Here is a 22001-nt window from a genome sequence, read left to right as displayed (position 1 = left end):
TCATTAACTGGTTTCGCTAAGTTTCTCTTGTTAAGTAAAATATTTCGGTTCAAATGACAAAAATATTTCCATGTCCATGTCTACCGAAATTTCATTCATTGGTTTCACTATTCAAGAAAAAGGCACCTCCAGCACTTATATAAATATACTAGGTGTCTACGGGCGCGGTAGCCCTTTTGGCTAACGCCTTTGAGATAGAACGTCACGGTCAACTACGCCTTAGCGGTACATGTATATTAGGGCGGTACATATACCGAGACGTTTATGCGTCGCGAAATTCATCGGGTAAATAGAGGACGTTATTAAGCGGATTAGGTCAGGTAAATATTAACGAGTGGGTTCGGGCGGGATGTCGCGTAGCACTTCAAAACTCGAACCCTGCCCTTTTATTCCACAGAGTAAGTCGGCATTAACCCACCTTCGGCTTCCGAGTGTCCTTGGACTCTAACGGGCTTGGGTGTCACGTGTCCATGAAGGGGGCTATAGAGGCACCCTTTTTAACATCGCACGTATGGCTAAGCCTGTGCTACCATACCACTCTGCGAAATTGTTGTATTTGAGTAATGATCACGCGGTTCAGCTCTTATTAATTAAACGTTACTTCTTCCACTTCACATGGTATCTCCCTAGACACTGCAATCGTCAGTAGACATGTTTATGGGTTATGCCAAAAGCACGTAGAACTTGTTTCCTTAATCTCTGCTTTTATTGGTGGCACCAAAAAAACACGTGGTCGTACTTGTTTCACAGATAAGCACGTGGTTCTCTAAATAAAGTGTCGCATAGTAACTATGATTCTATGCGTGTAGTTACAAAAAATAAATAAATATAAATATTCTATCCCTAACAAATCTTTTGATGGAGGCCTTTGGTTAGGTGGGCCCATTGTTTATATTTGGGTTATTTCTCTAATGGCCCCCTACTTTGTGACCAGCTTCCTGTCTAGCCCCCTACTTTACAAGAAATGCCCATATGGCCCCCTTCCGTTATAACACCGTTACTCTCTCTCTTCCATTTCTTTTCTCTCTCCTCCAACATGTTTTCTCTCTCTGCCATCTCGTTAAAACCTGCCAACTCATCATCTTCTCCGGGAAGGTCGCCGGCCGACCAATTTCCGGCCGGCGACCTTTAAACCTAAAAAAAAAAAAAAAATTCATCTCTCTTCTCTCTCTCTCTCTAAAAAAAAAAATTTTTTTTTCACCTCCCTCTCTCTCTCTCAACTCCGGCGAAGGGGGTTACCCTTCGCCGGAGGACCTTTAAGGTCTGCCGGAACAGACCTTCATGGTCTGCTCGGGCAGACCTTCATGGTCTGCCGGAACAGACCTTCATGGTCTGCCGGAACAGACCTTCATGGTCTGCTCGGGCAGACCTTCATGATCTGCCGGAACAGACCTTCATGGTCTGCCGGAACAGACCTTAAAGGTCCTCCGGCGAAGGGTAACCCCCTTCGCCGGAGTTTAGAGAGAGAGAGGGAGGTGAAAAAAAAAAAAATTATTTTTTTTTTAGAGAGAGAGAGGAGAGATGAAAAAAAAAAATTGTTGTTGTGTAAGCTTTTTACCATTGCACTCGTTTCCTGTCAAAATGTTTTGAGCAGGTTTCAACTACTTTAATTTTTATTTTTATTTTCTGATCTTCACGAAGAAATTTGAATTCTTTTGCGGTTTTTAAACGATATCATTTGCACTTTGTTTATTAGAAAAAATAAAGAAGGAATTCAATTATTTATTTATGTTTTTATTAAAAAGTGGTTTGAAATTATTTTTCAACTTCTGTTTTTCTTAATTCTTTTATGACTTAGTTTTTTTTTTAAAAAATTTAGCCTTTGAAGTTTTTTGATTGATTAAATTCGTGAGAAACACTTATAATTGATTTTGAGTTATTTTGGAGTAATATTTTGTGAGAAGTAATAGAATTTATCTAAGAATTTCTAAATGTTCGAAGACTCGTATCAATGTGACAGGTCTGAATTCAATCTAAGCTAGATCTTAGACTAGAACTATCCTAGAGTGTCAGTGTACTTGTTCTTTTAGTTTGAGGAACAACACCTAAAACTAATTATGTCAAATTGAACTGAATGGAGTCAATGACTCTAATCAAACTCCCACAACAAAGAAGTAAGGCGCCCATAGATGCACGCATAACATTCACATATGTGTGGATGTGGCACTAAAAAAATATAGTGTGCCTATAGTTGTAGTCACCTTAGACTTTTCTTCTTTTCTCCATTAGGGTTCTGTTTGATACACTCTTTCCCTAGGGAAAAGAGAATTATTTTCTCCTAAATTTTAATTTTCTAGTATTTGGTAGGTTATTTAGGGTGAAAGAAATAAAAAGGCACGTGACCTTTTTTTCTCCGTTTTCTTCAAAAAGGGGGAATTTAATTACCCGGGTTTTATTGGAGAAAAGGACACTTTCTCTCTCTCTTCCATTTTCTTCAAAAAGGGGGAATTTTATAACATCGTTACTCTCTCTCTTCCATTTCTTTTCTCTCTCCTCCAGCATGTTTTCTCTCTCTGCCACCTCGTTAAAACCAGCCAACTCATCATCTTCTCCGGCTAAGGTCGCCGGCCGACCAATTTTCCGGCCGGTGACCTTCAAACCTAAAAAAAAAAAATTTATTTCATCTCTTCTCTCTTTCTCTCTCAAAAAAAAAAAAATTTCACCTCTCTCTCTCTCTAAACTCCGGCGAAGGGTAAGAGAGAGGTGAAAAAAAAATTCAATTTTTTTTTTGGTTTGAAGGTCGCCGGCCGGAAAATTGGTCGGCCGACGACCTTAGCCGGAGAAGATGATGAGTTGGCTGGTTTTAACGAGGTGGCAGAGAGAGAAAACATGTTGGAGCAGAGAGAAAACATGCTGGAGTAGAGAGAAAAGAAATGAAAGAGAGAGAGTAACGATGTTATAACGGAAGGGGGCCATATGGGTATTTCTCGTAAAGTGGGGGGCCAGGCGGGAAGCTGGTCACAAAGTAGGGGGCCATTTGAGAAATAACCCTAAAAAAATTCAAAAATCGTGATTGTTAAGTGCGGATTAAGATTCTCTTTGGTAAGTATCAAAATATTGACACTCTAAAAAAATATTTGTCTCCAATAAGACTCATATTTCGGAGTGTCTCTCTTTAAAGTCTCTATATCAAATGTCTGCACATCATCATAGAATGTCAACAGAGTCCTATTTGAAAAGCTATTCTAGACTCTAATAACTAAGGAAAGCTCACCGTTCCTAAAACTATGTAAAATCCCAACTATCGTGGGTAAATTATGTACACTAATTTGGGCAACAATCAGGGGTGGTCCTGGGCCAAAGCGTAACCTCGGGCCACCGACTTTTAGGGGCCACCAAAACATTAATTTCTTTAAGAAATATAAAAGAAGCTCAACTCTCTAAGAAAATTATAAAGGCCTCATTTAAAAATGTTAAGTAAAAAGGCCCATCATATTTCATGATCTTTATGTGAATAGTGGGTCCAACAGTTTGTTTGACTTATAAAACAAAAATGCTTTTTAAATATTCAAATCATGAAATCCCAATATCCTTTCATTTTTTCAAGCCAAAGTGTCAAACTAGACTGTTTATTCAATTTCTAGAAACAAAGTCTATTGTTTTTTGTTGTAAGTTGTTCAATTTCAGAAATACAAAAAAATAGTTTGTTTTCTGTTTGAGTTATAAAAGTTAAACTCCCAATATGATAGTGATTTGAGAGATTCATGTGGTCGCCTTGAAACCTTATTCAAGCATAATGAGTCAGATGACATTGACGGACTAGACTTATTTTCTGAACTGAAAGTGTTAAAGCGCCTTTTACCAAATGAGATCAAAAGACCAATTGAAGTGCTAGATTTTTTGCCTCTGCAGAAAGAATTATGTTAACGATACCAATTACGTACTGTTGCCTTTGCAGAAAGAAGTTTTTCTAAATTGAAGTTGATTAAGTCTTATATTCGATCTACTATGTCGCAAGAAAGGTTAAACATGTTAGTTATATTATTTATTGAGAAGGATATGACTGACAGTCTTGATTATTCGACGATTATTATTGACTGAGCAGCGAAAAATTTAAGAAGAACAAAATTTTTGTGATTGTAATTATCAAAAAAACTATTTTGTTATATAAATATGATGAAAATATTTTGCGATACTTATGGTTTTCATGTAATACATTTATACGTTTTACAATTTGATAGAAGGTGCCACATTCTCAAACCTCGCTACGGGACACCAAAAAATCAGGGCCGCCCCTGGGCCAACAATATATATATATATATATATATATATATATATATATATATATATAGTCAAAATGCTAAAGGAAACCCAAATCAACGTCTAGCTCATCAACCAACCAATTGAGGAAATTATGTTTTACATTCATAAACATAAATATAATGTAAACCGTTAAGATATATTTAATCTTAAGGTATCTATTTTTTTTTTTATAATGGACTGCAAGAGAGTTATTACAAAGCGTTAATAAATGACGAAGAGATAATACAAAGATACCTCAAGACTCATGACTAGAATTTGGTTATAATTGTCTCATTTGAGCCATAAACACCATATACATGTGACTTTAAAGGCCAACTTAAAATACATAAAACTCAATTAATCTACCTCTACTTTATTATATCCAAATTCAATTAACCGTGAATTTGCATTTCCATATAATAGAATATTGGACCTTGGTGATAGTTGGTAGCCCAAGTGGTTCCAAGGTGTTGACATAAATTCCATAAAACCCTAGAGGTCCCAGGTTCGAATCCTAAAGAAGGTGGAATTCTTTGGTTATTTGAATTGGAATTATTATGGTATAAATAATGTAGTTGGGCTTTAGGCCATCGTTTAGTTGGGCTATAGGTCCGGTCTTGTTAGAGTTTGAATGAGCGGTTATCGAGCTTATCACATTTTTGATGTATCAATATTAAATGTAATGACTATCGTTGATCGTAGTCAATTTCAAAAAAAAATAAAATAATATTGGACCTCCATATTTCAAAGTGAGTGTCCAACCACTACACGGGCGGACCAAATTTGGTATTTTGAAAAATGTCTACGTATATGTAGGGGAAAGTTCAACAAAAAAAAATTATATGTAGGGGAAAAACTCTACAAGGTGGTGCTTTCTAATTAGATATCATCAAAATCCATCAATAGAACGCAGTAGTAAAATCAACCTACCAATTATATGACTCATCATGATAAAGACATTATTCTTAAGAAATGAAAAAAGAAATATATAATAAAAAGAAATCAAGGGAAAATGTCGGTTACTCTCTCTGACTTTAGCAGTTAAAGAAAGAAAGAAGTAACAAAAATAAAATAAAATCAGATCTTGAACAACCTTCTCTATTTCCTCTTCTTTCAAAATCAAATCACCCCAAAATTCTTCCTTCCAAAATTCATCAATCTCAACTTCCACTACAACCCACTAACCTCAATCATGTCTAAAACCCTAAACCGCAACAAACCCTCCTCTGTATTCGTTTCCAACATTCTAAGCTTCATTGCTGGAGCATCAGTAGCTTTCTTACTTTTCTGGACTTTTTACTCTTCCATTATCCCACCAAACCCTAATCCCACTATTCTTTCTTCTGAAGAACCTGCAGATTTCACCTTAGGTATTAACTTAGGTCATGATTCCTCTGCTTCTACTTTCTATGATGATCCAAACCTAAGTTACGAAATCGAAAAACCCATTCAAAATTGGGATGAGAAAAGAAAAACTTGGTTAAATCACCACCCTTCATTTTCATCTGGAGTTAAAGATCGTCTTCTTCTTGTCACTGGATCTCAAGCTAAACCTTGTAAAAATCCAATCGGAGATAGTTTACTTCTTAGGTTTTTCAAGAACAAAGTTGATTACTGTCGGATTCATGGAATCGACATCTTTTATAATAATGCTTTGTTACACCCAAAAATGAATGGGTGTTGGGCTAAACTCCCACTCGTCCGATCCGCTATGATAGCTCACCCTGAAGTCGAGTGGATCTGGTGGGTTGACTCGGACGCGGCATTTACTGATATGGAATTCAAAATCCCATTAGAAAGGTATGAAAATTATAATCTTATTTTTCATGGTAAAGATGTTGAGGTATTCGAGAAAAAACGATGGGTAGGATTAAACGCTGGTATTTTCATTATGAGAAATTGTCAATGGTCGTTAGATTTCATGGAAGTTTGGTCAAATATGAGTCAAATCTCACCAGATTATGACAATTGGGGAAAGATTTTGAAGTCAAAATTAAAAGACAAAGTATGGGAAGAGTCAGACGATCAATCGTCTTTAGTTTATTTAATGATAAATGAGAGAAAGAAATGGACGGACAAGATTTACTTAGAGAATAATTATTATTTTCAAGGGTATTTCTTAGATGTAATTGATCGATTTGATAATATGACGAAAATTTACGAGGAAATCGAAAGTGGGGTGGAAAAATTAAGAAGAAGACATGGAGAGAAAGTGAGTGAGTATTATAGTGAGGTGAGAGAATCGTATATAAAACGGTTAGGAAATGGGGAAGGTAGTTGGAGAAAACCTTTTATTACACATTTTGCTGGTTGTCAACCTTGTAGTGGGAATTTTAATACAACTTATTCAGCTGATGATTGTTGGAAAGGAATGGAAAAAGCTTTGAATTTTGCTGATAATCAAGTTTTAAGAAATTTTGGATTTGTTCGTAGAGATTTATTTAATCATTCCTCGCTCGAGCCTCTGTCGTTTGATGCTTCTTCTGGTTGATGAACACTTACACGTAGAGAAAAATGGGTTTGATTTTGTTTACTAGTTTGGTATGTTGGTAATTTATGTGTAAAATTATATTGAATTGGGGTGGATTAGAATTTTGAAAATGTTGATCCATATTCTTAAATTTTTGGTGTTTAACTTGTTTCATAATTTATTATGATTAGTTGTACTGATGTATAATAAAATGCACGCCGAGGTTAGTGGTGCAAGTTTGAAAAAAGAAGCGCAGGACTTATATTTGAAGGAGATTGTATGGTCGTGATTGAAGTTCCGATGCACGGTCAAGATTCGTTGCCCATGCGAATCAAGCGGCAACTTCAGAGATTAGGGAAATTTTGGCCAATGCTAAGGATGTCAAAAATCCAATATTACCCCAGGGTCCAGAACACTCTGGCACGTACTTTGGCAAATTCTGTCTTTACTCCTGCTTTTAATGTTTTGTTCCCTCACACCCCTCAACTACACGAGGACGGGATTGTATGTAGTACGTCTCGTAGTGATCCTAGTGCTGTTGGACCTAAAAATGAAGTCTCTCCATTCCAAAAATAAAAATAAAACACGCGAGTAATGTTATAGATCAAGAAGATGAGTTCCAATGATCGATCGTTTTATATATTTGGGACTTCTCGTAATTATCCATTGTTTTATATGTTTTTCTTATTCAGAATGTCTGTTTGTTTATTCAAGATAAAGTCCTGCCAAAATATAGGATCTAGGATGTTCTGCACTAGATTACACCATAGGAAATTTTAAAATAGAACTCCATCTAGATTATAGTGTTAATCTTTTTCTTTATTTCGTGTATTTACAGTTAGGATAGGATAGATCAAACTGACCTCAGTGGTCCTTCAGTTATAATATCACTACTCCATGAGATGCCCAAGTGGTATAATTGACGGCGTCCCAATTAGACTCGAGAGTACATGTTTCGTGTTGAGTTCGTAGATATAAAACTTGTTCACATGTCCACTCGTGAAATCTCAATAGCACTAGTTTGACCATTTTAGCTACTATTCTAATGTTTTCTTATACAGTAGGTTGAGTAAACACTTCATTCAAATTATGGTACTATGAATAAATTATACACAATAATAAACATAAACTATCCTTTGTTTTAAGCAGACATCAGAATGTTTTAACAACAAAATGAAGCAAATTAAAATTTGTTTCAAGCAATTTAGTTTGTAAATCTCAAAACAACAAGCAAATAGAAATCTGTTTCGAGCAATTTTGTATTCTAAATCCCAAAACAACATGCAAACAGTATTTCGATTCATTGCACGCTTCAATATGGTTTACAACACTAAGCAAAACAAAAAATAGTTTGTTTCAAACAATTTTGTACAGTAAACTTCAAAACAAACAATATGTAAACAAACAGAGCAAATATACCAAAATGTATGGTAGACTACGAAAACGAAAAATGATAAACCCTAGAGAAGAAACAAACACTAAAATGAAGAGTTACAAATCAAATCTTCAATATTTAATGATTGCATTCCCTAAAATGCAATCAAGTGTTAAATAAATCATATTTTTTCATACTTAATGATTGATCTGGAATTCAAATCCTATTTTGGGCCTTGGCAATATGGTGTTTGTTTGGCATGTGTAGGGTGTTTAGTCAATTATTGAGCTGATATGCTATCTAGCAAGAAAAAGGTGAATTGTGTCCTTTTGAACCTCCTATAATTCTCTTTTCCTTTTGGATCTTAGCTTATATCATTATTATCATGGTGGGAATAATATCAGGAACTGTCTTCATTCAAGGATACCATGCAAATGAATTTATAAAATAGAATCATTGTCACACATACATGATGAAGAAACTTTATGCTAAAATTCATGTACACAATATTATATGGTCCTGCCTGCCTTATCATTAAGGCATGTCATATGTGAATATAATATGGACGTTTATACATGCTATTAGATTTGAGGTGTACAAACCACATTTTTTTTTTGATGAGATGTGTACAAACCACATATTACTCCTCTTTGAGAGCCCAATTTCGAAGGAAAAAAATTTAAATCTACACGAACTAATTCATTACAAGAAAAAGAGATCCCTATATGCTAATTCAATTTACATAGATAGATTTGTCATTTAATAAACAGAGGTAAAGTTGCAGGTGGTTGATCCAAGCTAAAGCTCTAATCAATTAACACATGAAATTTTGTACAAAATTTTTCCTATTGAGAAACTTTACTTAATTAAATTCCACTGTCTAGCTATTTTTCAGTAATTTTTTCCTTTCCCAAAAGTACAGAAATGAAAAGAAAATGAGTTATTTTGATAATTATGTTCACTCAAATCAAACACATCATAAAGCTCTTTTACCACTAATTTGCGCATATGGGGTGTACTTTTTGTGCGTTTCATTTTATTTTGGTCAGACATATAATTTTGTTTTCCATCTTTTATATCAAAATTTCCAATTTGTCGCATGAAAAGATTCGGATGCGCTTCTAATCTTGTCTCACTAGTAATCTTGTCTCGCTAAATGATCTCTAAGTATTAATTAGAGCTAGAAACAACTTGACCTTAATACCTTATTACATGAACCATTTTGTACATGCTACATATTGTTTACATGGATAATGATCAAACTTATTCAATAGACATTATATCAAAGATTGGAAAATTTTCATTCGCCTATAGGTGGTATGTGTTAAGTTTGTGGTCATCCAACTCAAAAGCAATTGGTAATGAGTGGAGATGACTTATACATTATATTCTTGTTTGCAAGTTACCTTTTCTCTTATGTGAGACTATTCTCCACACGCCCCCTCACGTGTGGCGTGGTTAGCATAACACATGTTCTTTTTTTTTTTTTTTCGAGTGATGTGAAGTCCGTGTGGCTTTTAAGCCTATTACTGTAGGCATGTTTTGTGCATGAATTTCACCTAAAGAATAGCCAATTGCTTGTGGAAAATATTTAGAAAAAAAAATTGGAGACATTACTTTTCCATCACTATATATGAAGGCTTTGATTGTCCTATATTAATGTAGATGAGATTGAGACATGTTTTGTTCATGAATTTCACCATAAAGTTTCTACGTCATGACTTACAATAATTCTCTCTTTATCAAATGCACTTATTAATGAATGGGATGGACTAGTATACTTGCAATCAGATCCTTTTCTTGATATTAAAGAGTTTCATCCAAGTACAACAATAAAGTGAATTGATCATCCTCACCAACATTGTACTGATATTGGTGATGGTCCAAAAGGAAAAAAAGGTGGTACTTTTCCTATGAGTACTACCCATAGTCCCATACAACAAAATTTACTAAACTATGTTTCGGTCTTTCCAACTAGTTGGCAACAGGGGCGGAGCCAGGATTTCGTTTTAAGCAGGGCTGGCTTAAATAAAGTTTAGTGTATGAAATTTTAAGGCATTACTACTTGTGAAAGATGATGGCATTTTTTGTGCAACACAATTGCTTATCTTATTATTTTACAATAAATTTTTTTATTTTCTATCGTTAGACATACCCAAAGTTTGAGAAGCGAAAAAAAAAATTGAAGTTAAATTGGTGACAAAAGCATAAAAATCAAATACGTCAACTATTTTGTCTTACCAAGTAGTTGAAATGAAATATGGTAGACGTACCACGATAATTTCGCTAAGTAGGGGAGAGGCTTATGGTGGACGTTGAAGTGATAATTGAAAAAAAAAATGCAAAAAGAAGAACGAAAAAAAAGGTAAAGAGAAAAGAGGAAGGATAGCGGGGGGCCGAAAAGAATGTCTAGACATAATTGAGTGTCGAAACAACAGTTGGTTAATTGTTAAGGGTAAAATAAGGACTTTGTTATAAGTTGGGGACCAAAGAAGGATTATTTTTTTTATCAAAACCTACGTGAAAAAGGTACAAAGAAATCATGCTGGGAGGTGGTTTCAAACCCTTGCTTCACGTGTGCTAGGCAACAATTCCATCCGGCCGGGCTACCTTCAATAAGTGTTAGTAAGTTGGTGTGGAGCTTATGGCCTGGGTTAGTCTACACATAGCTCCGCCCCTGGTTGGCAATGAAAGTTTTCTATTGATTTAAGTTTTAGAGTGTGATGATATGATATTTAAAAGCCATTGGTTGAGGTAAGAATCACCGAGTTAACTTCCCTACCGTAGGTTGATTACCCAGAACCATATCCTGGATTCCAAAAACCTCCTTTCTTTTTACTTGCTTGCATATTCTTCCAACTCAAGTAGTGCATTTTAGATTTATCCATATTGTGTCCCTTCCAAAAGTTCATATGCCATTGTTCTATATTCTCAACAACTCCTTTAGGTACTATATTTGTAGATAGAAAGTGTACGAGAATTGAAGAAAGCTCACTTTTGAGAATTATCGTTCTGCTGGCAAGAGATAAAGAGCTTCTTTCCCAAATCCCAGCCCACTAGTTTTTTTTCTATTTTCCTCACAATACATTCATAGGAGGTAATTTTATGTTTTGACTTCAAAAAGATAAATATTAAAAAAATGATAAAACACAAAACAGAAAAATCTAAATGTACGATGATTTCTATTGTTGAGTCAGATTTCTTTTCTTCTAGATGTAGGCAATGTAGAATTCAATCTTAAAATTAGAAAATCCAACGGTTACCTTAAAAAGAATTATTAGTGAGAGAGAGAGCAAGAGAATTATGAGTCCTTTCTAACCGTAAGAGTAAATCATAGAATTTGTAACAAGAACTATGTAACTTTTGAAATTGGTAGCAGAATGTCGAGTCTCAAGATGGAAATCAGACATTGGTCTATATCAGACCGTCACCGTTAAAATGTACATTTTTTTTTTTAATTGTTCAGCGTGTGCCTCGAACCCTTGACCTTTATGGTGGAAAATTATACATCTTACCACTCCAACCAAAGGTTGTTGGCGTAAAAAAAATGTACATTGTATTTCATAATAAGGATATCCATATATAGCATTGTTTTTTGTCAAAAGGAACTAACCAAGCGATATATATTAAAGAAAGAAGCAAAGAGGAAAATTCTGTGGTTTTTTCATTTGATAGATTGAGAGAATGAATAATTTGAAATCTGAATGCACTAGTGGGAGTGAATCAGGATGGACCAAGTATTTAAATAGTTCTTCAATTTCTTCAAATCCCTGCAATAAGAGTGGTCATGATCATCTGGTTAATGAAGAAGAAGAAGATTTATCTATGATTTCTGATGCATCTTCTGGTCCTCCAAATTCTTATGAAAATGAAGATAATATCAATACCAAGAATGGGTATTTTTGTTCTTCTGCATCTTCATCAATTGCTAAATCCATGAGAAACAACAATAACAAAAGACAGAAACACTCTTCTCCTTTGGATGACACTGCTAACTCTCCTGTTTTTAACTTCATTAAGGCAAGCTACTTACTTAATGGCAATAACATTTATAACCTAGCTGAATTTGTTTTACTTGAATTTCTTACCCACTTTCTTTTATTTTCAGAAAAGAATATAAGAATGGGTTTTTGAATTTGTGAACAGAACCCCAAAAACCAAGCTTCATTTGGTGACTATTTAGAGTTCTCACAAGACTTCACTGCTGATAATTTTAAGGTACTTCCCATTTTAATTATGTTCTTTTTTTGAAATCTGTGTGATTTAGTCTGTGTAAGGATAGTCCCACGTAGAAGACAGTCTCACGACTATGTAAATGGTATCTAGATCTTCTCCTTGCATTACCTACAATTTTATTTAGTGTACATCCGCTTAAAGAATGACCCTAGCGACTATATAATGTAAGAGCAACGTAATGGCGAAGTCCTCATAATTGGGCCTGAAATACTAAGGTAGTATTAATTTGAAGTTTGAATTTGCTCGAAACATATTTTAGTCTGTCTGTTTTTGTTTGATTTGTGATGTATGACTCGTCTGAATGTCTGTTTTGGGTTGATTTTGGATCCATGTGATCAACAATTCAAGTTCAAACGAGCCAAGTTAAATTCAGACAATGAAGAAAAAACACAACTCATACTAACAACTTTTTAAATCTTTGTTACGGTATTACAGGTCAAATCAACATCTTTGCCTAGAGAACAAAGTATAGCAGAACCAGTTAAGTTGACGGAGACTGTTACGTGATTAGTATCTCTAATTTTTATTTAGTGAAATGTTCAAGCACTTCCTTTCTTGTATATTTCATTCTGATTTTTAGCCGTAAATTGCAAAAAGAAATAACTTATAGTGACATCTTCTATCCTTCACAGGGATTGGAGAAAGTTAGGAGAGTAAATATCTTAATTATGAAACAAGTTCCACTAAAAATTAATATAAAAAATGTGTAATCAAATTTATATCTACCCCAAATAGTTTCTTTATATTTGCAAAGTGTTAGTATTAATTTTGTAATAAATTATAACATTTCTAATTTAGTCTGTTTTTTTTTTTCTGGATATGATAAGTTCCTATCCAAAGGAAGTAGTCTTTACATAAATTTGTTTAATTTGATTGGTGATAAGAATATTAGTATCATTTTTTCTTTGTTGAGGTAAATATTAGTATCATTGTTAGATACATTTGGTGGTTTTCTCCAAAAGTGATCGTGCTTTATAAAGATTATCAAGAAACCTCATGATAGATAGAATATAGATTTCTCAACAAAAAGCAACACATGAAATGTTAGAAATTTTTTTTTGTTGAGATATGAAATGTTAGAATTTAGATTTCTCAACAAACCAATGAAATGTTAGAATTTGTTCATTGGTGTGGCTTTAAAGCAACTAAATGTGTGCCATAAACAACCATCACTCACGCCCATGTGCTTACGGTGTCTATGTGAGCGCGGTGCTTATTGTACCGTAGGCCCGTAGCTGACAATTTATAGGTTCAATGTCAATTTTCTACTGAGATCTTTTTGTGCTTATTATTTGGGTTAATTCCGTTTTGGCCCCCTATTTGTGACCAACTGGCCGTTTTAGCCCCCATAAGTGTCCGGCAGTTCGTTTTGGCCCCAAGGGCTAAATTTTTGACGAAATTATCCTCGGGGGCCAAAACAGAATTATTTGTGAAAAAGGTTAAAAACAAAAAAAAACCACATCACACCTTTCTTTATCATCCACCTCATCTTATCACTCCTCCACCACACCACCTCCTCTCCACCTCACCCTTCTTCTCCGGCGGAGTGTTGCCGGCCGGAATAAAAAATTCCGGCCGGCCACTTTAGTAAAAAAAAAAAAAATTTCTCTCTCTTCTTCTTCCTTTCTCTCTCTTCTTCCTCCTTTCTCTCTCTCTCTCTCTTCTTCCTCCTTTCTCTCTCTCCTCTTCTCTCTCCCTCCTCTTCTCTCTCCCTCCTCTCTTTATCTCTCCCAATTTCCGGCGAAGGTAAACCTTCGCCGGAAATTTCTGGATCTGGGGTTTCAAACCCCAGATCCAGATCTCTTCGTCTGGAATCTCCCAGACGAAGAGAGGGTTCTCTTCGTCTGGAATCTCCCAGACGAAGAGAGGGTTCTCTTCGTCTGGAATCTCCCAGACGAAGAGAGGGTTCTCTTCGTCTGGAATCCCAGACGAAGAGGAGTCTCTTCGTCTGGAATCCCAGACGAAGAGGAGTCTCTTCGTCTGGGAAATCCAGACGAAGAGAAGGTTCTCTTCGTCTGGGATTTCCCAGACGAAGGGGATCTGGATCTGGGGAAATCCCAGATCCAGAATTTTCCGGCGAAGGATTACCTTCGCCGGAATAGAGAGAGATAAAGAGAGGAGAGAGAGAAAGGAGGAAGAAGAGAGAGAAAGGAGGAAGAAGAGAGAGAAAGGAGGAAGAAGAGAGAGGCAGAAGAGAGAGGAAGAAGAGAGAGAAAGGAAGAAGAAGAGAGAGAATTTTTTTTTTTTTTTTTAAAAAGTGGCCGGCCGGAATTTTTTATTCCGGCCGGCAACATCCTGCCGGAGAAGAAGGGTGAGGTGGAGAGGAGGTGGTGTGGTGGAGGAGAGAGATTAGATGAGGTGGACAAAACAAAAAGAAAAAATAAAAATTACAGAAATGCCACCGGGGTAGAATTGGGAGGTTGGATAAAATTTGGGGCCAAATAGGAAATTTTTGGGGCCAAAACGAACTGCCGGACACTTATGGGGGCTAAAACGGCCAGTTGGTCACAAATCGGGGGCCAAAACGGAATTAACCCTTATTATTTTTACCCGATACATGTACTCATGGATATTCACTTACCTAATTTAACTGTAACACACTCACTTTTTACACACATGTTGGTCAAATGTCCTGACCAGTTTCCGTCAGTAAGATGGAACAGATTATATACTCAGATTATTGGAAAGATGAAACTGATGTGTAACATGAGGCATCAGTATAGTCATACTGACAGATAGAAGATAGGAACATATATATTAGTACATTAACTGAGTTATTATCCTATTAAAATAAACATTATAAATTGTATAGACCCAAATCTTAAGGGTCTTTGGTGTCTGGTATGCTATACATATATATTGGTACATTAACTGAGTAGTTTACAGAGGATTTTGAGGATGAAGCGTCGGTGTTGATTTTGATGTACGGGTCTTCCGAGGGGGGGGGGGGCATTCTTCGCTATTGTGAGTCTGATGTCGGGGCGAGGGTTGATTTTGATGTCTAGCATTTTCTGAAATTTTCTGGACTATCTATTGAGGATTAGGCTTTTGTTGACGAAAACAGTAATCGTATCTGACATTCCATATGAACCAAATAGAGTTACAGATGACAATTGAACCCTTACTATTTTCATATTTGTGACATTTAGATAGAAAAAGGGTTTTGGAAGAACTGAAGTATACAAACGTCACAAATATGAAAATAACAAGGGTTCCATATGAACCAAATAGAGTTACAGATGACAATTGAACTCCTTCAGGTTGATCTTATAAAATTACATTTAGCATTTCCCTTGTTGTTTTCATATTTCTGACATTGAGATAGAGAAAGGGTTTTGGAAGAACTGAAGAATACAAACGTAGGCCCATTTTATTTTGTACATAGATTTGGGATTCATGTATGTCCAAGTTGATGATGATCTAAGATTTAAGTCCCCCACGCTTTTAGGCAATGATCGGCTTTATTATGAAGTAAGATGCTAAACTGTGATAACTATCCGAATATTGGGGCTGTCCACGGCCGGAAAGATAACGTGGTCGTCCGCAATTAGTAAGACTGTTTCTCTCTTCTCGTGGTGGGCCGTGGCACGATCAATTCAGTTAAATTTGGCCAGCGCTTTGGGGAAAGCAAAATAGTTTCCGGGGTGTGAAGACTTGGTCAAAAATTGGTCAATTTTGTTTGACAATTTTATTTAGGAGGAAAGCAAAAGGCCGCGACTTTGGGGAATAAAGAAAATTCTCCGGGGAATAATTTTTTTTCATAAAACTAGTCAAATAAGATTGACTTTTTGTGTTTCTTTTTATTGCTAAGGGGCTTCTAATTTTAGAAGATGCTGTAAAAAAGGCTCCTCCATCTCATCTTCTCGACACCTCATCATCTTCTCCGGCGAAAGTCGCCGGCCGGCTAATTTTCCGGCCGGCGACCTTCAAACATAAAAAAAATATATATATTTTCTCTCTCCTCTCTCTACATTTTTTTTCTTCTCTCTCTAGAATAGATCTAGAGAGAGAGAAGGTCTGTTCGTGGTTGAATTTAACAAACCCTAATAATATCTCTTCATGGTTGTAGTTTTTATTTATAGAGAGAGAAACAGTATGAGAGATTAGTATCTGTTTTAAACCAGTCTATCTATATCTTGCTTTCTAATGCAGCAGATCTAATTGTGAGTTTTGGGTACTCATGAACTTAGGGTTTCTTTGAAGAAAGACATTAAAAGGTTGGTTCTTCAGAGCAGATTGGTGTAATGGTGAAAATTGTTTGACTGTTTTTCTTTATCTGACTAAATCATAAAGGTATTCATCACTAAACTATTATATGTTTCAAAAACATAATGATGGTTTCATCATTGATTGAATTTGTAGTCACGATGGCTTTAAGGATCTGATCTGTTTTTTTTTTGTTTGTTACTTTTTCAGATCCGAGTATTTCTCAAGGGTTTCTTCAATCGTGAGAGAGAAACTGTGGTTGAAATCTGAAACTTGACTCTTCTGAAAACAAGACAGTTGTTTACTTCTTTAACATGAAAGTACTTCAACATTTTGATTCTTTCTTTTCAACTTATACTTTTTTCATGTTCGTGAGAACATACCTTATCTCTCTCTAGATCTGTTCTAGAGAGAGAGAAGAAAAAAAATTGAGAGAGAGAGGAGAGAGAAAAAAAAAAAAAAAAAAAAATTATGTTTGAAGGTCGCCGGCCGGAAAATTGACCGGCCGACGACTTTCGCCGGAGAAGATGATGAGGTGTCGAGAAGATGAAGTGGCAGAGAGAACAGATGAGATGGTGGAGAACTTTCAAAAAAATGTATTCTGTATTCCCCATAAAAATTTATTCCCCGGAGAATTTTCAAAAAAATCTGGATTCCCTCGAGAATTTATTCCCCGGAGAATTTTCTTTATTCCCCAAAGCCGCGGCCAAGCAAAATAGCTTCTCCACCTCAGCTCTCTCTCTCTCTCCACCTCACTTCTCTCTCTCTGCCACCTCATGTATTCGCCACCTCATCGTCTTCACCAGTGAAGGTCGCCGGCCGGCCAATTTCCGGCCGGCGACCTTCAACCATAAAAAAAAAAAATTTTTTTTTTTCCTTCTCCTCTCTCTCTAGATCAGATCTAGAGAGAGAGGAGACCTCCATTGGAGGTCCGAACATACCCATTGAAGGTCTGTTCGGACCTCCAATGGAGGTCTCCTCTCTCTAGATGAGAAGGAAAAAAAAAAATTTCTTTTTTTATGGTTGAAGGTCGCCGGCCGGAAATTGGCCGGCCGGCGACTTTCACCGGTGAAGACGATGAGGTGGCGAATACATGAGGTGTTAGAAAATATTCCCCGTAAAATTAGTTTCCCCGAAAATTTTTCAAAATTCTACATATTCTCTTTAAAATTTCACACCCCGGAAACTATTTAACTTTCCCCAAAGCGCTGGCCTTAAATTTTGGGCTGTAGTCGATCCTGAAATCCTCGCCGATTAGGAGGACTTGGTTTTTCTAAAATTCAGTTAATCTTTTTAGTTTTATATAGAGGTGATGTCTGATGTGGTACCTTATCCAGTTTAGTAAGGTGGGTGACATATTCGTCCGACTTTCAGTTACAATTTCTTAATCGATGTGCTGAAATTAAGGTGGTTTTTCTCAGCCGGCAAATAATTGTCATCTACTATCTGAACTGAACCCTTCCTGTTGAAAGCCGCCTTAGGTTTTGGTCGAAACAAGCTGACGACTAGGAAACGCCATAAATTGCCGTCTGTCTATGTTTTGGTCCATCACAAAGACTTTCCCTAAAAGTCTTTGCTTTTTACCAAACTCTACTAACAAATACATGGAGTTAGGTAGTTTCTAACCTACACCATCATGGGAACACAAATCTCTTTACTAAGTAATCAATATAGTTTGCAAGACTTTTAAAATCTTTAGGAAGTAATCAAATACAATTCACAAGATATTTTAAATTTGTCTTTTTTTTTTAGTACGAAACTGGTGTCTGTGATATCACGTATTCTTTTTAATAGTTCATATATCTAGACCAGCTTTCAGCGATTAAGTATAATAAGTTTATCAACTTATACCCGGATTCTATCAGAATGTAATAGCTAAAAGTGCTTAGACGAGAGTAATACTCTCCCCTAAAGTCATTGTAACCTACCTCTTTTTTTTTTTTTGCTCGGCCCAAAAAAAAAACAATGTGAAAAGAAAAAAAGAACACTCAAAGACCAAATCCAATATATTGAATATAGAACAACCCTCTTCACATAAATTTACATAGAGAGGTTCTATGATTTCATTAAAGCAAAAGAGGAAGCTTAAAAAGAAAGATAATTTTTCATTTTTAATATAATAAACAAATATAGGGAAACAGAGAGAAACAAGAAACCATCTTCATCAATTTAATTTACCTTCAAAAGTTGATTAAGAATTTTTCTTTTCTCTCCCTTTCTACTCTCTAGGATAAGAAACTAGTAGGTCTCTTTGATGAAACAGCATAACTTCTACTTCTTGGGTAGAAAGATTCATTACTAACTTTAATATCTTCATCAAAATCAAGAGCTTTATCTTCATCAATTCTTCCAATTCCAACTGTAAAACTTCTTGGTAAAGGAGAAGTATTGGATTTATGATTAATTGATTTAGTAGTTGGAGTTGAAAATCTTCTAATTTCTTCACTATTTATATTGATCTTATTCTTAAGACCTCTTTGAGAAGCAGCCCTGATTAATTCTTTGAAATCTTCATCATTTATATCACTCATTCTTGATGATGATGTTGAACTTCTAGTACTATAACTTTTAGGTAAATTTGGTATTGTCCCACCATATGCAGATGTTCCTGCACAATCTATCATGCTTCTAACATACATGTCTCTGGCTCTGCACAAAATTCTATATGGTGTTTTGATGCACTTGATTACTATATTTTCATTGCTTACTTTTTTGCCACCCATTCTTCCTCTTGTTTTGTTTTGGAACAAGAAAGTGATTTGGAGAGAGAGAGAGAAAGTAGAAGTGGAGATAGAGAGGATTGTGGGTTTGTTTTGGAGAAAAGGGGATTTAAAAGTGAAAGAGATTGAAAGATTTTGAAGATCTAAATGAGGTTTGGGTTAATGGGTTTTATATAGAGAGAGAGAGAGAGAGATGAAGGGATTATATTGTGTTTGTGTTATTTGTGATTTATATAATGCCAATATGCAATTGGTTTTGGTCTATTGTGGTGGATTGTTTTATTGTAAAGGTGGTTTGAAGAGAAATGTGGACTTTCTCCAAAATGTTAAGGGAGAGATAAGATTGAAAAAAAGAAAGAAAATAAAATTAGGACAAGTAGGATGATAGTGAAAACATTGACTACCCATTCTAATCTTATTTCATAGTGTACCTTCTTATTCCTCCCACCCACCACCATGAAAAATAATTTAGGTGCCCTACTTCAAATTATGATGTTTGATTCCTAACTATGGGGTGTAGTTAAATTTAAAAGTACTCGGTTATATATTTGGTTTAAATTTATGACCAGTTAGTTTAAAATCAAACATGACATTTTAAGTCGAACTTTATTGAGTGAAGATTGTTTATTTATCAAAATTCTATTTATTTATAAATTACACATCAAAATTCATCTATTTATTTATTAAATAAACAAAATACTCTAAAACTATTTCAAAGGCTTGGTAAACTGACAAATTTAGAGATTTACTTTATGTGTTCCACCATACAAATACACAAAAAGAGAACCACTTAGAATTATTTATTAGATTAGCCTAAAACCAATTATTATCATTTGACCGTAAAATATTTGATAGGATTTAGAAGGCTCGAGCATTCGACTGACGTGTTACACCTATCTAAACACATTTTTCTTATGTTCAATTCTAATTTTCTCCTCGGCAAAAAACAATTCTAGTTTATTGTCTTCCTATTGCCCTAAACAAGCAAGATGGGTGCTCCACCTAATAGACACCCTCCAAATAATCCACCAAAAAAAGAGATCGGAAAAAACATTTACTTGTTCATAATCAATAAATCGCCTTGTTGATTCTACAATTGCTTCTACTACTTTTGCTAGATTGATAACTTCGCCTTTCCTTTGGTTTTTGTTTTGTAAAAAAAATTCCAAACATCACCACTCAAATATTTTGTTTGAAGAATTCATAATACGATGTCATGAGAATTATGGTTATATCGTGTTTTTTTTGTTGAGAATGGTTATATCATGTGATATTGATACATTATAGTGACGGAGCAAACGTAAAATTATGTCTCGAAAACTACTTTAAGAGGGTAAACTACATGTGGTCGGGGAGTTGATTATATAACTTCTTGAATGTTACAAAAATTGCAAAGGGCTATAGCCTATAGGCTATAGGCCCATATATACTACCACTCAATGTTTTTTTTTTTTTTTTTTTGTTGAAATACTACCACTCAATGTTGATACTTATCTCCAACAAATATATATATATATATGAAGTTTTAGACTTTAGTCTCATTTTATTTTTCTAATAAGATAAACAGTAGTTAGCTAGGAAAAGCTTATCATATGCAGTTTCACCAGTTACGTGTGTCCAGATAGAGACCAATGACGCAAGCTTAATTGACTGTATAAATCCATTTGTGTTGTTTTTCGGCACGTAACTTCACCGAAGAAACAAAAATGATACTTCGCGGAAGACATTCATTGTAAACAACATCTATATTGAAGTACAAATTCATTTCAAGACCTTTCACTAAACAAGAATACTTTAGAATATATAATAAGACATTTTAATTAAATCTGTTAGATCATGAATTTGCAATATAGACAAAACTTTAAGAAGAATCAGTCCACATTTTAGGTTAGCCTAGGTATTAGACCATAGACAATACCAAGTAAAACCAATTCTAATGTCAATACCATGGGCATCCACCACAAGGGCCCTACATCATTTATTAAATGATATTCTTTGGCTGCCTACGTCTGATTGTTTGAAATTATGTTCCTAACAAACCATGTTCATAGTTGGATAGGTTTGGTGAATTTGAGAGAAAGATGCATCACAATTTCTTTATTGGGAAGGAAAACGTTTTCTCTTTTGGCATTTTGTTTTAATTCTCCATGTTGTTTTTTGTAGTAGGCCAAACCAAACAAGGGGAAAACCCAAAACCCCATACTGACGATTTCTGGCTCAAGATAGTGCGCTTTGCGTGAGTAGTTTGATATGGGTAAAAAGTACTCTAATAAACAAGAGTGTATAATATCTAGCAATTCCTTTCAACTCATTCTTTGGAATTACATCACTTTCGCATGGTATCAAAACTATGTCTAATTGTGCATGATAGGTACAAACGTACATGATCCAGGTTACAAAGAAAAAAGATGCTTATTAGGCTCATAGAATGTTTTTTTGAATTGGTAAGTGTGTGTTTCGAACCCTTGACCTTTAAGTTGGAAGACTTACCTCTTACCACTTGAGCCAAGAGTTGTTGGCGGCTCATAGAATGTTACCTAACAAAACGTAGAAAACATGTACTTTAGAAACCAATATCATAATGCCTAGATTATATCCACTCAATTGTCAATTCGTGTTAAGTTAGAAGCCCACAAATTAAATATATAATGGAACGTAAGTATGCTCTCAGATCGTCTTTCCTTTCCTCACTCCATATGTAGAGTTTTCATTATATAAAGTTGCATCTGTTACTAGTAATATTTCTTTTAGT

The 22001-nt window shown here is 35.1% G+C and overlaps 3 protein-coding genes across 3 annotated transcripts; 2 read left to right on the top strand and 1 right to left on the bottom strand.

The window, feature by feature from the left end:
* The first annotated feature begins 5211 nt into the window (after positions 1-5211).
* Positions 5212-6863, top strand: LOC147532818 (galactomannan galactosyltransferase 1-like). The gene has a single exon (XM_086650461.1). The coding sequence runs from the start codon at positions 5435-5437 to the stop codon at positions 6731-6733; it is 1299 nt and encodes a 432-aa protein (XP_086506587.1). The 5' UTR covers positions 5212-5434; the 3' UTR covers positions 6734-6863.
* A 4834-nt stretch (positions 6864-11697) lies between these two features.
* LOC147532817 (protein SOB FIVE-LIKE 5-like) lies at positions 11698-13143 on the top strand. The gene is made up of 3 exons (XM_086649153.1): positions 11698-12107; positions 12234-12305; positions 12759-13143. Exons 1-3 carry the CDS (start codon positions 11772-11774, stop codon positions 12828-12830), a joined length of 480 nt encoding a protein of 159 aa, XP_086505279.1. The 5' UTR covers positions 11698-11771; the 3' UTR covers positions 12831-13143.
* A 5368-nt stretch (positions 13144-18511) lies between these two features.
* LOC147532816 (uncharacterized) lies at positions 18512-19444 on the bottom strand. The gene has a single exon (XM_086648636.1). It carries the CDS (start codon positions 19250-19252, stop codon positions 18755-18757), a length of 498 nt encoding a protein of 165 aa, XP_086504762.1. The 5' UTR covers positions 19253-19444; the 3' UTR covers positions 18512-18754.
* Positions 19445-22001: the final 2557 nt, after the last annotated feature.

Source organism: Eschscholzia californica, unplaced genomic scaffold, assembly GCF_041429995.1.
Source record: "Eschscholzia californica isolate CP2 unplaced genomic scaffold, dmEscCali1.0.p SCAF_6, whole genome shotgun sequence".
Taxonomy (NCBI): domain Eukaryota; kingdom Viridiplantae; phylum Streptophyta; class Magnoliopsida; order Ranunculales; family Papaveraceae; genus Eschscholzia; species Eschscholzia californica.
Note: the sequence above shows the minus strand (reverse complement) of the source record. Positions and strands in the feature narration are given on the sequence as shown.